Source organism: Pseudophryne corroboree, chromosome 8 (assembly GCF_028390025.1).
Source record: "Pseudophryne corroboree isolate aPseCor3 chromosome 8, aPseCor3.hap2, whole genome shotgun sequence".
NCBI lineage: Eukaryota > Metazoa > Chordata > Amphibia > Anura > Myobatrachidae > Pseudophryne > Pseudophryne corroboree.
In genome coordinates, this window is record NC_086451.1 from 23222618 (window position 1) to 23240532 (window position 17915).

Sequence of the window (17915 nt, forward strand, 5' to 3'; positions counted from 1 at the left end):
TGCGTCATGTGCTGTTTGGGGAGGGTTTTTTGGAAGGGACATCCTGCGTGACACTGCAGTGCCACTCCTAGATGGGCCCGGTGTTTGTGTCGGCCACTAGGGTCGCTAATCTTACTCACACAGCTACCTCATTGCGCCTCTTTTTTTCTTTGCGTCATGTGCTGTTTGGGGAGGGTTTTTTGGAAGGGCCATCCTGCGTGACACTGCAGTGCCACTCCTAGATGGGCCCGGTGTTTGTGTCGGCCACTAGGGTCGCTAATCTTACTCACACAGCTACCTCATTGCGCCTCTTTTTTTCTTTGCGTCATGTGCTGTTTGGGGAGGGTTTTTTGGAAGGGACATCCTGCGTGACACTGCAGTGCCACTCCTAGATGGGCCCTGTGTTTGTGTCGGCCACTAGGGTCGCTTATCTTACTCACACAGCGACCTCGGTGCAAATTTTAGGACTAAAAATAATATTGTGAGGTGTGAGGTATTCAGAATAGACTGAAAATGAGTGTAAATTATGGTTTTTGAGGTTAATAATACTTTGGGATCAAAATGACCCCCAAATTCTATGATTTAAGCTGTTTTTTTGTGTTTTTTGAAAAAAACACCCGAATCCAAAACACACCCGAATCCGACAAAAAAAATTCGGTGAGGTTTTGCCAAAACGCGTTCGAACCCAAAACACGGCCGCGGAACCGAACCCAAAACCAAAACACAAAACCCGAAAAATTTCAGGCGCTCATCTCTACTAGATAATCGATAGCCAGGATCGGATTGGCTGCTATGTCCATGTGTCCTCTGTAGAAGGTTTCATAAATCTTTCAATAAATGACCAATAATCGGCCCCGCTGACGCCATATCAGAGAGCCCACGGAAGGACAGGACGGTAGTCCCTGCTATTTTCTCTTTTTCTAGGACAAATAACGGGAGCCCCACTGGATCCCTGTCCTCATTATAGCAGGTTCCGCAGTGAGCACACAATTATGTGGGTTGGTGAACAAGGGAAAGAAAGAATACATGTGATTTATCCGGGGGGTCAAAAAGTCACCAGGCAGCCGAGTGATATTCAGCTCCCCAGCGCCAGTGGCCGGCAGTGGCAGGGGTAGTATCACCGCCCGCCAGGCCAGACGGTAGCCTGCCGGCGCACGCCTGAGCCGGACCCCAAGCTTCCCCATGCGCACAGAGCTTTTAGTTCCAGGTTCCTCAAAAATATAATAAAAAGATTCGTAACAGTTTAATATCAATCCATTTTTCCTGTGGGCACCCCGTGCTCACGTCATCCTGAGATGGCATTAGCCGTTAGAGGATAATGGTGGTACAAGTCGGCACAGGAAAGCATTGCAGGTGGTCCCCGCTGAAGGTTACCATCAAGAGGGAGGTTGATAAATAGGAGATAAGCCCTAAATGCAGTAAAAACTCTTTCCACAGGATTTAGGGCTTATTGTCTTGGATACATAGACCCCTTAAACTTCTGACAGACTTCTGTGCACGTTTCCTAGATTCCTAATGTGGCGTGATTATGTGTATGGGGCCGCGGCAGATGGTGCAGAGACTATAGGGCTCAGATATAAGGGGGTCGCCAGCAATGCCACATTGCACCAAGCTCCAAGGTTCCTGCATTTAAAAATGTATTATTATTATTATTATTATTATTGCTGCGGAACCTGTGGAATGTCACTATAATATTTCCTGCGCCATGACGGCTGTGTATACCGTACAAAGCAATGTTGGGCAGCTGCCCGCACGTGCCACTTCTGGCCAACTTTAAAGACGAAATGACACTGCACCTGACTCCTGCAGGGTAAAATTAGAATTTCCCATAGACATTAGCGCCACCTAGTGGCCAGAAACCATAAGAAGATTTCTGCAGCAGCTGCATGAGAATTATGGGGCTAATTCGGTAAGGAATGGATAGCGTATTCTGCTAATTAGCAGAATTTGCTATCCTTTTGGTCGCTTGCTGGGGGCCGACCATCGCTGGGCAAGGCCGCCCAGCATGCTGACCGGCGCCTCCCGCCCTTTAACAAGCAGAAATTGTGATTGCATCGCAATTTCTGCTTGTTAGCAGAAATTCAGGGTGGCTCCTGCCGGTGCAGCCTAGCTGCGCCCGCAGTAGTCCCGGCGCCATCTTACCCATTGAGGCGGTTGCGTGTGATGTCACGCAGCCGTCCTGATCACACCCACGACACCCCCCCCCCCCATTCGCTTCGCCCCGCCCCCGCAACGCTCCGTCTCCTCCCTGGAAACGGGGCGTTGCTGCCCCGTCCCGCGTCCGCCTCTGCCTGATTGACAGGCAGAGACGATCGCATTTTTTACGTGTTACGGTGTTATACATATTATTCACCAATGGTTGCTACATAGGGGCCCTTACAAACTTTTGCCTTAAGATCGGCAAAACATCTACTTTACACTCATGAACCTGCCACCATAATGTTATATAATATGAACTGGGGCACTGTGTAATGTGACATAATATGAAGTGGGGGCACTATGTCATATCCAACATCCAGTCCCGATGAGCTCACTTACAGTGCCATCTACTGTCAAACATCATGGGGGTGATTCCGAGTTGTTCGCTCGCTAGCTGCTTTTAGCAGCATTGCACACGCTAGGCCGCCGCCCTCTGGGAGTGTATCTTATCTTAGCAGAATTGCGAATAGAAAATTCTTAGCAGTTTCTGAGTAGCTCGAGACTTACTCCTACACTGCGATCAGCTCAGCCCATTTCGTTCCTGGTTTGACGTCACAAACACGCCCTGCGTTCGGACAGCCACTCCCCCGTTTCTCCAGACACTCCCGCGTTTTATCCTGGCACACCTGCGTTTTTCCGCACACTCCCTGAAAACGGTCAGTCTCCGCCCAGAAACACCCACTTCCTGTCAATCACACTCCGATCACTTCAACGATGAAAATTCTTCGTTCTGCCGTGAGTAAATCTACTAAGTTTTGAGCTAAAATACTTAGCGCATGCGCACTGCGTACCATGCGCATGCGCATTTTCACATTAATCGCTCCGTTGCGAAAATCGGCAACGAGCGAACAACTCGGAATGACCCCCCCCAGTCCGATGAATTCGCTTACAGCGCCGTCTACTGTCAAACATCCAGTCCGATGAATTCGCTTACAGCGCCGTCTACTGCCTAAGATCCAGTCCCAATGAGCTTGCTTACAGCGCCGCCTGTCTAACATCCAGTCCCGATGAGATCGCTTACAGCGCCGTCTGTCTAACATCCAGTCCCGATGAGCTCGCTTATAGCGCCGTCTGTCTAACATCCAGTCCTGATAGCTCGCTTATAGCGCCGTCTGTCTAACATCCAGTCCTGATGAGCTCGCTTATAGCGCCGTCTTCTGTCTAACATCCAGTCCCGATGAGCTCGCTTATAGCGCCGTCTACAGTCTAACATCCAGTCCCGATGAGCTCACATACAGCGCCGTCTTCTGTCTAACGTCCAGTCTCAATGAGCTCACTTACAGTGCCATCTACTGTCTAACATCCAGTCCCAATGAATTCGCTTACAGCGCCATCTACTAACATCCAGTCCTGATGAGTTTGCTTTCAGTGCTATCTACTGACTAACATCCAGTCTCGATGTGATTGCTTACAGCGCCATCTACAGTCTAACATCCAGTCCCATGAGCTCACTTACAGCATCGTCTACTGTCTAACATCCAGTCTCGATGAGATCGCTTATAGTGCCGTCTACAGTCTAACATCCAGTCCCAATGAATTCGCTTACAGCGCTGTCTACTGTCTAACATCCAGTCCCGATGAGATCGCTTATAACGCCATCTACTGTGTAACATCCAGTCCCAATTAATTAGCTTACAGTCCCATCTACAGTCTAACATCCAGTCCCATGAGTTCACTTACAGCGCCGTCTACTGTCTAACATCCAGTCCCAATGAGATCGCTTATAGCGCCATCTACAGTCTAACATCCAGTCCCAATGAATTAGCTTACAGCGATGTCTACTGTCTAACATCCAATCCCGATGAGATCGCTTTTAGCGCCATCTACAGTCTAACATCCAGTCCCATGAGCTCACTTACAGCGCTGTCTACTGTCTAACATCCAGTCCTGATGAGATCGCTTTTAGCGCCATCAACTGCCTAACATCCAGTCCCAATGAATTCGCTTACAGCTCCGTCTACTGTCTAACTGGCCCCTCGTATGTCTCTATTTATTTTCTTCCTGATTTAGCGCAGTTCTGCAGAATGACGTTCTAAGACCGTGTAAGCACCATACGGGAAGAGTCGGGATCAGCATTCAGGGTTCAGGTCGGGTGACTCCCTCTCATGACACCACGCTTTGTGGGCCTGCACCCTAATTGAATGAATAAGCCAGAGGGAGAGCGACATACACACGGCTTCTTGTCTCTGGCTACCGGGGGGCTGAGAATAATCAGAGAGAATTAGCATGCACAGAGTCTGGCTGCGGATTCTCACACTACAGCACAAAGACGTCGCCCCCAACCCCTTTCTGCAGCCCCTATTCATAGCCTCCAGACAACTACCAGGCAGGGGTTTACTGGAGACAAAACACAGAAGGGAAAACCTCCCCAGTGCTTAACCCTTCCCAGATTCTGGGGTTTTCACATGGACGCAGACGAGGGGATAGAACGTAGCGGCCGGATAAATATTACAAAGACGGTCGTTTTTAGTCCACACATAAGAAAATCAGGACAATTACATGTTAGTTTTTAGAAACTCTTTGCATATGTCAGAGGTTCCCAAACGTGGTCCTCAAGGCACCCCAACAGTCCAGGTTTTAGGTATATCCATGTCTCAGCACAGATGGTTAAATCAAATTGACTAAGGTGCTAATTAAGTTACCTGTGGCCAAGCATGGATACATTGAAAACCAGGACCGTTGGGGTGCCTTGAGGACCGCGTTTGGGAACCTCTGGTATATGTTCACCCTACTCCCTGGCAGGGGTGCTGAGAGGTGAGGGCAGGTACGGAGGTTTGGGCCTCCACCCAGGGGGCCGGGCAGGAGTGATTAGGTAGCACTGGCTTCTGCACAGGTTGGGCATAAGGGACAACAGCACTGAAGCCTGGGAACCCTCTGCAACATTGCCCTCAAGGTGTGCAGGCAGGGCTACCGTCAGAAGGTTCTGCTGGAGAAACACGTTCCTATGTTACTGCTTTTCCATAGGTAACCGATCACCTGTGCAGCTTTGTGTAAGCACAGGTGTCACCATCTATAGAACACTGAGGAGTCAAGAGGTTTCCGGGCCATGCCCGCTCATTCTGGTGCCCCCTCCAGAAGCTTCTAAAGCAATAGAAAAAGCAGGTAAATATGACCAGCTGGTCTTTTACACAAGTGCTACAGGCAATACCAATACAGCAGGAAGGAGCAGGAGGCTGGAAGTGAAGGCTCAGAAGGTAGATTGTGGCCCTAGGGCCACCTCGTGCCTATCACTGGACTACAGTCCGTTTAATGCTCTGATTGGCTAGTCTCGTGCATGTCCGAATACGCTTTGACTAGTTCTAGCTCCACTAACTGCATAGAAGAGACTGAATAAATACAGAGACGCAGATCACCAACCAATCAGCTCCTAACTGCCATGTGACAGGCTGTGTTTGAAAAATGACAGTGAGCAGCTGATTGGCTGGTACTTTATCACCGGACGGTTTGCAGGACACGTCACATATTGCTGCAGGTAGCCCTGTAATTAGTGGATAGAACCATGTGTCTAATTATCAGTGCATGTCTAGAGGGGACCCGTCTCTCCCCTCTATACATATATGATAGGTGGCGTCCGTGTAATAGGTACATGCAGGTGATGTAAGTACTCGGGAGCAACTGCTCTTTATGGTTTTACTTTCACTTCCCGGAACCTCCCCGTGTACCTAATAACTGGGGTCACTGAGCGTAGGGAACATACCTGTCCTAGCAAGCCAGGTATGTAGGTTGTGCGACTTGCGTCTCCTGCTATGAGAAGCCAGCGGATCTTCTCTGGTCCAGCTTGCAAAGCTGTCCCCGACAATCTTTATTCTTTGACATATTGATTTGTTAATCTGTAATTTCTTCCTCAAATGAATAAAAAGAAGAAATATAAAGTAAAATGTTTAATTTTGTAAAAAAATTTTTTTAATATTGGGGCGTCTAATCACAGATGGTTACCCTGCGCCTGTGGTGCGGACGTTCCGAGCTGCGTCACCTGTAGACGGATGCGGCTCAACCTGTTCTGCAGCCGGGGCAGGTGAAATCCGATAAGGAATGGGGCGTACCGCAGGCCTTTACAATGGGCACATGGGTTCCAGTCCTTATTAAGTAAATTTGTTGCAAACTTCTTTTTAAGTTCTTTGCAATGTTTTTCTAGGGTGTGGATCATAGGGTCTACCACACTATTGGTCGACAGTGACTAGGTCGACACCTGAAATAGGTCCACACAGTCATTAGGTCGACACAAGTTTTTCTATTTTCTTGGGGTGTCGTTTTCTTCGTAAAGTGACTGGGAACCCCAATTAGTGCACCGTGTCCCCTCACATGCTTCGGGCAAGGTACTTTGCTCCGCTACCGCTTCGCTCTGCACAGGTTACCGTTCCCAATTGTAATCCACGTGGATCGTAAACTATGAAAAAGTTAAAAAAAATTGAAAAACTCACGTCGACCTAGTACATGTTGACCAATAGTGGTCGACCTAATAACTGTCGACCTAGAGACCAGATACCGTTTATCTAGACCTTGAAGTTCAAAATAACATTTTAAACTACAATATTTAGCAATTTTATCTGCTAGTCCCCAGCTCCCGTGCATCATGTTGCCGCCCCACCCCCACGTACAGATCTGCCAAGTACTGAATCAACTCCAATTTTGGAGATGGGAAAGAGGAAATTTCCACGTTATTCCAAACTCCGGCTTTTCTTACAATCCCCGTGTCCGTGTTGCAATCACATACAGGCTTCAGAGAACTGTGCGTGTTACTTTAAATGACAGTTGTGCTATTGTCAGCTTGCAGGCAGGGCCCTCTGACCTCTCTGTCTGGAGGAGTTGTATCAAGTCTTGGATGGAGAGAGATAAAGTGGGGAAGCTGTCCAAAGCAATCTCAGCTTTTGTAATTTATCTAGCAGTCTTTTTACAGTTAGGAGATGATTGGTACAACTACTCCAGTTTATCGCTCTCCAAGGCTTGATGCATCTCCCCGTCTGTCTGTTATTCCTGAGTCGTGTTTTATTACTGTCTAGTTCCAATTGTAAAGCGCAAACGGAAGATGCTGGCGCTGTAGAAGTAAATGGTAATAAGAAATAATGGACATTCACAAACATCATGGGGGAAGCCCTTCTCACCGATGCACACCTGACTTCCTGCCTCTAAGCCTGATGAAGGTCTGCAGGAACCACCTGTGGCTTGCAATGGAAAATCACACAGGCCATGACAGGGCAATAGCTTCCCCCTAGCTGGCTATCAGGGCTACTTACAATGCTGAATTTCTTAAAAATCCATTTAAAATTATAGTGCTTGTAGCCCTTTCATATAGGCGAAGGGGCTAACGTGATCCATACTGAACAGTAGATAGAATGTGTCCACAGCATCGTATTAGGAGATTGTGTATTATAGGCACTGGCAGCTCTGTATAAATGTCAGTGGTGACCTGGAATATCCTTATATAACTTACAGTACATTGTAAATGATAAATGCAGACAGCTTAGCAGTGATGCCATACTTACCAGGCCTAATACAGATGACCTCTGGCCCACAGAGCTTACAGTCTATGGTACATGGGAGCACAGTAGCCACATAGCAGACCTGGCTTGCTCTGGCTGGTACATGCTTGGCTGTAGGGACAGGGTGAATGGTGTGTGCCCCAGGCTGGGCAGGGACAGGGTGGTGGTGTGTGTGCCCAGGCTGGGTAGGGGCAGGGTGAATGGTGTGTGCCCTGGTTGGGCAGGGACAGGGTGAATGGTGTGTGCCCTGGTTGGGCAGGGACAGGGTGAATGGTGTGTGCCCTGGTTGGGCAGGAACAGGGTGAATGGTGTGTGTGCCCAGGCAGGGCAGGGACAGGGTGAATGGTGTGTGGCTGGGCAGGGACAGGCTGAATGGTGTGTGCCCAGGCTGGGCAGGGTGAATGGTGTGTGCCCAGGCTGGGCAGGGTGAATGGTGTGTGCCCAGGCAGGGCAGGGACAGGGTGAATGGTGTGTGCCTGGGCTGGGCAGGGACAGGCTGAATGGTGTGTGCCCAGGCTGGGCAGGGTGAATGGTGTGTGCCTGGGCTGGGCAGGGACAGGGTGAATGGTGTGTGCCCAGGCTGGGCAGGCTGAATGGTGTGTGCCCAAGCTGGGCAGGGTGAATGGTGTGTGCCCAGGCTGGGCAGGCTGAATGGTGTGTGCCCAAGCTGGGCAGGGTGAATGGTGTGTGCCCAGGCTGGGCAGGGACAGGGTGATGGTGTGTGCCCAGGCTGGACAGGGTGAATGGTGTGTGCCCAGGCTGGGCAGGGTGATGGTGTGTGCCCAGGCAGGGCAGGGTGAATGGTGTGTGCCCAGGCTGGGCAGGGTGATGGTGTGTGCCCAGGCTGGGCAGGGACAGGGTGAATGGTGTGTGCCCATTCTGGGCAGGGACAGGGTGATGGTGTGTGCCCAGCCTGGGCAGGGACAGGGTGAATGGTGTGTGCCCAGGCTGGGCAGGGACAGGGTGATGGTGTGTGCCCAGCCTGGGCAGGGACAGGGTGAATGGTGTGTGCCCAGGCTGGGCAGGGACAGGGTGATGGTGTGTGCCCAGGCTGGGCAGGGACAGGGTGAATGGTGTGTGCCCAGGCTGGGCAGGGACAGGGTGAATGGTGTGTGCCCAGGCTGGGCAGGGACAGGGTGATGGTGTGTGCCCAGCCTGGGCAGGGACAGGGTGAATGGTGTGTGCCCAGCCTGGGCAGGGACAGGGTGATGGTGTGTGCCCAGGCTGCACCCTCCCCTCTCCCAGATGTGGCTGACAGGAGGGGCTGCTGCTGCTGCGTCCCATCCCCTCCTCCTGACTGAGCATCCACTCACTGCACTCAGCCCCATCCCTCACCCCGAGCGAGCCACGCTGCTATGCTGTACCTGTGCCGCTGAGAGGCTGCAGGAGGCCGGCCCGGGGTAGAGGCTGCGGCCGGGGGTAGGGAGGAGATGGGAGGCTGCTTCTCCCGCCGCAGGGCAAGAGGTAAGAGGGGTCACCCCGGGGGGGGGACATGGGGTGCTGGGCTTGGTGTGAGGGGGGGGGGGATGAATGCATGTGTATGTGCTGTGTGTGTATACATAGTAAGTTACCATTAGTAGCCGGAGACACGCTGCTCCCCTCCCGCCTGCGCTGCTCAGGACCCGGGACCAAACTGCTGTAACTGCCCCGGAGATCTCACAGGCCCGGGGTCAGGGTCTCCTCTACCCTGTAACAGGGGTACACATGCCCCCAGTGTCTCCTATACCCTGTAACAGGGGTACACATGCCCCCCAGTGTCTCCTATACCCTGTAACAGGGGTACACATGCCCCCAGTGTCTCCTATACCCTGTAACAGGGGTACACATGCCCCCAGTGTCTCCTATACCCTGTAACAGGGGTACACATGCCCCCAGTGTCTCCTATACCCTGTAACAGGGGTACACATGCCCCCAGTGTCTCCTCTACCCTGTAACAGGGGTACACATGCCCCCCAGTGTCTCCTATACCCTGTAACAGGGGTACACATGCCCCCCCAGTATCTCCTATACCCTGTAACAGGGGTACACATGCCCCCAGTGTCTCCTATACCCTGTAACAGGGGTACACATGCCCCCAGTGTCTCCTATACCCTGTAACAGGGGTACACATGCCCCCCCCAGTGTCTCCTATACCCTGTAACGGGTACACATGCCCCCAATGTTTGCAGATCCCCCCTCATTATTTGTGGAGACTTTGTAACAAAGCCCCCCACCCCAGTATTTGCTTTATAACAGGGATAGATACCTCTCCCCCCCCCCCCCCCCCCCTCCCCCTCCCCTCCCTTCTAGTAATTGCAATGGGCAGATTTCACACCCACTGCCCTCACCTCCCTGTTAGTGTTTACAGATACCCCCCTTCCTGTATGTGACTTGTGGTCGGAGTAGAGGTTCCTGTTTATTTCCGTCATATGCAACTGGATGTCCAAATGCTTAAGTATAAACACGATTGCAGTATGTGATGACACAGCTGTGTGTTATGTGGTTCAGATAAAGTGTCTGCAGAGCATTGCAGCTGCAGGACATCTTTGTTTTGTCCATGGGCTGATCACTGTCATTTTTCCCACCACGAGTGACCGGAATGTTGTGACATCATCCACCTAATTTTGCGCCACCCTTGTACAGTAATACATTGTGAAATTTCCATCATCCGGTTCGACTTGGGTGGAGAAGCTGATCATGCAATTAGGTGCAAATGCCAAAAAAAAACAAACTCTTTTTTGAGCGTTCTTTGTGATTCCTAAATTAACCTTATTGTAGTTAAAATCTGTCTGTATCGTAGCATAACTAGTATGCAAAAACCTGTATCCCTGTAATGTTATTTATCTCTAAACTAAACAATATGACAGAGAGTCACAAGCTAGCTGCACCTGTCCCAGTGTGAACCCAGGAGAGGACACCCCAGGAAGCTCCGTACACCTGTCAGTGGTACAAAGGAAAATTACCCCACGCAGAGGAATTTGTTTCCTGCTCCTTGCAGAAAGTTTTGCATCCTTGATTGTAACCTAATATGATGTCATCTTGTGCGCAACAGAGGACTCTAGCTGGCGCAGTGAAATTTGTTTGCGTCTTGTGTACAGACACACCCATCCTCCTGCTCCCGCAGCCGGGCCTTATGGAATAGCAACCCGCTGGTTGTTTGTTTATATCTGCAAATAGCCAGAAGTGAGCACTCTGCAGCAGTAACCAGAATACTATATATCGTAGTGTCATCTCGCCCCCTGATTCTGCCGCCCTATTCGGGTGTACATGAGGCATGAGACTTTGCACTGCCCAATGTGGCTCGAAGCGACAAACTGTGAAACAACAATAAACAAGAACACTGTGTGATACTGCCATAGGGAACCATGTGAGTGTTGTCCCAACAGAAGGTTCCCAGCCTGCACTACGTTACTGGAGCGATTTATTTGGTGTTTTAAAGTAATCCGCCCGTCTTTCTTGGTTTCTGAATGGTAACAAGTGATTATAGGCCTTAATAGGAGACGGAAAATATATGAAGCGCAGTAAACGCACAGCGCTGTGTCTGCAAAATGATGTGCCCATATATACACACACACACAAGTACGTTCATCAGTCTTGATATCTGGGTTGGTCTGTGCATTGCTGAGCGGACATGACACATTATCAGACGCCTCCTCTATCCGTATGATACACCGGCCGCTTCCTGCCTCTGTGACACAACCGCCTGTGTTGCTTCATGGTGCAGGCACTGCTATACAGTTACACTATATATAGAAGTATTCAGGAATGGCATCTGCTGCGTATCTTCTGCTGGAGACTGGGTTATGGGGCCTAATTCTGAGTTGATCGCAGCAGCAAATTTGTTAGCAGTCGGGCAAAAGCATGTGCAGTGCAGGCGGGGCAGATGTAACGTGCAGAGAGAGTTAGATTTGGGTGGGGTGTATTCAAACTGAAATCTAAATTGCAGTGTAAAAATAAAGCAGCCAGTATTTACCCTGCACAGAAACGAAATAACCCCCCCAGATTTAACTCTCTCTGCACATTTTATATCTGCCCCCCCTGCAGTGCACATGGTTTTGCCCAATTGCTAACAAACTTGCTGCTGCGATCAACTCAGAATTACCCCCCATAGTGTCGTCACCAGTGGCGTTAAATTCGGGCTATATGGGATCTGATTCCTCCCCTGGTTACAGTAGCCCACACACAGGGGGAGGCTTGCGTTCACCCCAAGTTTCCACTTGCCGGGGACTTGTGGCCAGATCGCACGCACAGCCAGCTGTTTGTCACGTGGAACGAGCATCCGGCGCACACGGGGACCTGTTAGAACATGGCTTATTCAGATCGTAAAGCATCATGCATAAGGGTACAATGCTGACATGGGTAAAATGCTTTAAATAACACTGCAATCGTCATTCTGAATCGAAACGCGTTGGTCAATCTCTAGTCCTTTGGTGCTGCCGAAGCACAGGGAACCTGCTGACGGGGCTGATTCGGTCGCAGCTCCTTATACAGGCGCAGATAGCGGGTATTGGCACAGTGCGCCAGTTTTGAATTGGACGGATTTTGGCGTGATGTCTCGTTGCGTGAAATAGGCGTTTTTGCAGATGGAACTGGTTAGTGACCATGTAACCCAAGGAGTTGTGCCCCTGCATATTCAGGAGATGACTTATAGGTGGGCGGTAGGTATCTTCTGACCATATTTACCAATATGCCTGATAAGGATGGGGATGTGGGTATTTCGAGCAAGAGCCGTTGGAACAAAGGGTTCCACGGGGGCGGAGTACTAATGGTTCACTCAAAAAAAATGATGTTATATTTTGTGTTTCCGGTAAGTTGGGGGGGGAGGGGGGGGGGGTTATATTTATATACAGCTGTGACTTATAGGCGTTTAAGGTGTTATTCATACGCAATGGATTTAGCTTGATTTCACCCACGTAGTGTCGCCCTCATACCGCTTTGTCTTTTTGCGTCTGGTGTAAACCACTACGGAATAGGCGCAGTACAATACTTGTTAATACTACGTGCCCAATAATAATACTCTGGACTCTCAGTTTGGCTCTCATTCCGAGTTGATCGCTCGTTAGCTGCTTTAGCAGCCGTGCAAACACTATGCCGCCGCCCTCTGGGAGTGTATCTTAGCTTAGCAGAAGTGCGAACGAAAGGATCGCAGAACGGCTACAAAATATTTTCGAGCAGTTTCTGAGTAGCTCCAGACCTACTCAGCGCTTGCGATCACTGCAGACTATTTAGTTCCTGTTTTGACGTCACAAACACGCCCTGCGTTCGGCCAGCCACGGGCCGCGTTTCCCCAAGCACGCCTGCGTTTGTATCTGACACGCCTGCGTTTTTCAGCACACTCCCTGAAAACGGTCAGTTACCTCCCAGAAACACCCACTTCCTGTCAATCACTCTGCGGCCACCAGTGCGACTGAAAAGCGTCGCAAGACCTTGTGTGAAACTGCTCCGTTTGTTGTGAAAGTACGTCGCGCATGCGCACTGCGTACCATACGCATGCGCAGAAGTGCCGCTTTTTAGCCTGATCGCTGCGCTGCCAACAACGGCAGCTAGCGATCAACTCGGAATGACCCCCTTTATGTGCTGCAAGAGTAGATGGCACAGCAGATTAAATTGACAAAAGCAAAGGACACTAAAAAAAAATCTACCTTCCACTTTAAAGGGGAACACCGCCTCCAGATAATGATGCTGGCCACACAAGCTTGTTTCCGAAGGCCTCGGATGCAGACAATTATCCCATTTCTCTGCAGAACCAACAGCTGCAGCTACGCAGTTGTCTGTCTGGACAGTATCATTCCCCGTAGGCGGAGTTCCCCTTTAATATACTGTAGCTGTGTTGTTGACTGGTGTCCTTAAAGGCCACAAAAGACCAATTTTATCGGAACTTTTATTACTAATCTTTAATAAAATTAAGAGTAAAGGAGTTTATCCATTTTGGGATAACCCTGTCTGATAAGGTTACCCAACCCCCTAACACGTGTAGCATTAAGGTCGGAGGCCGCGACATGCGAAAGGACTGGGTTCTACATTCGCATCACATATACTGTATTTGAAGATGCAAAGCCTGTAGCACCAAATTAACTTCTGTTGTTTTTCCAGCACAGCCTGTATAATGACAGGAGCTGGTTGCTAATGGCAACTGCTCCACTTTATCTCTCGCCAAGATATGATAAATCTCCCCCATAGTTAAAAAAAAAAAAATTTAATCAGTATTTTTATATTTTGGAGATTCTTCCCTGCAATCCCGAGACAGTGTGACCTGGCGTGATCTGGGTGCACAAAAGGTCACCCCAACTGGCCCACGGAAAGATAAGTCCGGCTACATTTCATGATAAATAGCGGCGCTTGTTGACAAATAGACTCTTTGAGGGGAAATGTATCAAGCCTTGGCGAGAGAGAAAGTGGATATCTGCTTCTGTCTGTCATTTCATAGACTGGGCTAGATAAATGACAGAACTGATTGTTTGCTAATGGCAACTGCTGAACTTTATCTCTCTCCAAGGCTTGATACATCTCCCCTTTAGTCCATCAAATGTAGGAGGGCCGAATGCGCATACTCTGACCCCAGTATCCCTTTGTTAGGTGCGTCGGGTGCCTGGCTCCTAGCATCCACTCAGCGCTTCCCCCTTTATAAATGTGCCGCGCAACTGGCTCTGCGTTCTGCCAGATCACAGGTACAGGACGTGAAGTCTCTCTGTGTCACGTGCACAGACACAAAACACAGCGCTGGCCGACCGCTCGGAACAGATCCGTGCGAGTTACTTGCAGGACACAAAGCAAAACAAGTACATCTGGCTGTATTGTTCTTGTTGCACTAGATTAACCCACTACACTGGGGTTTTACCACACGCATGAGTATTCTCTGCTGGCTTTCACGCAAGTGGGACGTATTTCTTCCCCTTAACTGTGAAAAGGAAACATGGAATAGTTGCGCAGAGAACCAAACGCCACGATAAGGAGATTATGGAGCAATAAAAGCCAGTCGTCGCTTAACATTACGGGCCTGATTAAGAGGTCGACGCAGTGATAATATTTTAAGTCTGCACATGCGTCTGAGTCGCACAGCGGCGCAGCACAGAAACAGACGTACGGTCGTAGAATTTTAGCGCCCGTTCCTGGCTGGTAACAAGGGGGTGGCGAAACTGACGAAGGCGCATCCCGGAAAGCATCTGCGTTCAAAGACGCACATAGCGGACATAATCGGGGTCACATCGAGATGGTACCCCAGTTTCTTTCTAGGTCACTAAGCCGTACAATAGTGAAACGACGTCCAAATTCATCCAGCAGTTTTTTGCGCGATGCCGGAATGAACGCACAAACAACAATTACAACTTTATTGTTTATAGAGATAACATGATGAAACGGGGAAATATAAAAAGACCATTTTGGCTACCATCTACCCCCTGGGGCTCAGTAACCTTGAACAGCCACATCCGTGGTCCGTTGTGCTGGCATGTGTTCCATACATTCCTCTGCTTGCTGTCCCTCCATCCCAGCCAGAAATGTAAGTGTAGGAGGGGGTTGGACTTGCCATATGTTAAACCCCGTGGACTTCCAGAAAGCAGGATTCCATGGAATACAATGTAGTGATTCACCCCTTAGCCGGTGACTGTGGTGATTGGAATGAAGTGGGCTGTCTTCAGGGAAGCCCAGATCTGTCCGTAAAAGTCTTGCACAGTGGCTGCAGGGCGTGGGCTCCCGGTCTCGGCTCCAGTAGTCCCTCCATGTTCCGAAGTGTTTGTAACGCTGTCTACACTACTCTGCACAGAATGAAGTATAATCATCTGTGCATACTAGGGTGGCACGATAGCACAGTGAATAGCATTGCTAACTCGCAGCGCTGTGGGACTTGTCTGCCGACCTGACGCGTGGCATATCTGTGTGTTGTTTGTATGTTCTCCCCCCGTGTTCATGTCGGCTTTCTCAAAGTGCTCAAGTTTCCACCCACACTCTGAAAACATACATGTAGGTTACCTGACTTCTCGGTAAACTGGCCGCAGTGTGTGTGCCTGTGATAGGAAAATTAGATTGCAAGCTTCACCGGCAGCTGAGTCTGATGTGAAAGAATAAAGGTTCTCCGGTGATGCAACCTTGTGTTATAGGCTGGCTTTATACAAATAATGATGCGTGATACTGTACTTGACGTGTTGAACCTGCAGAAGATCCAGAGTTCATAGTTAAAAAGTCAGATTCCAGTTTAAACGTATATAGAAGATGTGGCCGCGTGGACCTGCACCTATGGACTGGGTGGATTCACACGCGTGTAATAGCGGGTATATAAATGGTTGTTCATTCAATCGGCTGTAATAGTAAAAGGGGGTGATTCAGATCTGGTCGCTGCTGTGCGTTTAGCGGGCAATCAGGTACTAACTGCGCATGCTTATCCACCGCAATGCGCACGCGCGTCGGACAGCAATAAAGGTTATTGCCGGTCAGCGACGGGATGGTGCGGAAAATCCGATCGCACGTGCGTTTGCAAGGTGAGTGACAGGAAGAGGCCGTTTGTGGGTGGTAACTGACCGTTTACTGGGAGTGTCCGGAAAATCGCAGGTGTCCCCAAGCGGTTTCAGGGCGGGTGTGTGACGTCGGCTCCGGCCCTGATCAGCCCGTTCTCATGGCACTGGAGGAGTAAGTCCTGGGCTGCGCACACACTGCACACAGTGGATTTTTGCAGCTCGGCGTACACATGCGATCGCACACTTGCACGGCGAATGTACACTCCCCCTGGAGGCGGTGACTATATGGAGGCAGGACAGCAAAGTTTGCAGCCCAGCGATCAGATCTGACTCACCCCCACAGTTCCTGACTGTTAATTTCCATGTCCTTGTGTCGCCCTCCTCCCAGACGATATCGCTCATTTGTCAGAAATTGCACAAGCCAATAAATACATTCATTGCAATCAGAGGTCACAGGGAGGTCGGGAGAGCGCTGCATTCTGGGTGTTTAGTTCAAAATCCTCCATCTCTGGGACGGGTAACGATTGTTCTCTGTATGACAGTAATGGGGGGACTCACACAATGTCTGTCTTTCAGGTGCTGAAGGAAGCCAGTTCGAGAGAGACTTTGTCAGTGCCCATAACACGTACAGGAAGAGGCACGGGGCATCGCCGCTGCAGCTGAACCGGGACCTCTGCCGCTCGGCGCAGGAATGGGCGGACCACCTACTCTCCATCCGGACGTTGAAGCACAGCGGGACCGACCATGGGGAAAACCTGTACTACAAATACAGCTCTAGCACCAGGGAATTGCCAGGTAACACACTTACCTCACCAAGGTGCCAGCTAATGGGCCACCCACCACCGGCGCTACGGCAAGAGCACCAGACTGGCAAGGGCACATAACATGGGGGATATAGTAATAATCTGGATGCTGCATGTATGGGAGGCTTCAAATGACTAATAACAGAGAGCAATAGTTTACGGTTAAAGGACCCTTACCCCCCCCCCCGACATTTAATATGTAACGATAAAGCATGACGGTAAAGTACACTGTTCAGTGTAACCCTGATATGCCACTGCTACTCTTTTTAAAAAGTAATGTACTGTACTACGGGCCTACTTCCTTACAGATTCCTGATCCGTGCAGTGCAGTTCTGTAGCCTGTGTGTGTACAGCGCACCTCCTATATGGACTATACCTGCTGGGTGCTAGCAGGCGAGGTGAGAACCTTGTCCCTAGGACGGTGTCACCTCACGGGATAGACGCCCTGAATCTGTCCTGGACCCCGCCTGAGGGCTGCTGCTTGCACTGTCAGTAGAATTTCCCTTGTTACCACTGCTACTTCCGCTCAGCTTATCAGCACCGTGCACACAATCTGTGGTTTTCACGGGAGAGCATGAGCGTAATCACAGGAAACCTTGGGGGTAATTCAGACCTGATCGCAGCAGCAAATTTGTTAGTTAATGAGCAAAACCATGTGCACTGCAGGTGGGGCAGATGTAACTTTGTGCAGAGAGAGTTAGATTTGGGTGGGTTGTGTTCAAACTGAAATCTAAACTCCTGTGTGAGACTTCCTTACTAGATCCCCAACTTCTGTAATGTTGTGTTATGTGCGATTATATACTGTAACTGTATTCTCGCTGTTTATATACTGACGTATTGAATAGGGACAACACACGCCACTGCATGTGTGTGCACACTATATACTGTATTCATACATACACATACTAGGATATTGATTGACCCAGGGAAAGTGTCCACTCCCCAACCAGTCGCCAATGTACACGATTATCTGCTGCGGGTTCCTGTACATCTGAACTTTTGCACCTTAGTTAAACCAACCGTGT

General features: G+C 49.9%; 1 protein-coding gene across 5 annotated transcripts in view; it reads left to right on the top strand.

Annotated features, from left to right (window-relative positions):
- LOC134948214 (uncharacterized) overlaps nt 1-17915 on the top strand; it is a 128688-nt gene that overhangs the window by 52180 nt on the left and 58593 nt on the right. For all 5 annotated transcript variants that reach the window (XM_063936061.1, XM_063936064.1, XM_063936060.1 and 2 more), the window contains exon 6: nt 16664-16882. In XM_063936061.1, coding sequence (XP_063792131.1) covers nt 16664-16882 — 219 coding nt within the window. The remainder of the gene's footprint in view (nt 1-16663; nt 16883-17915) is intronic.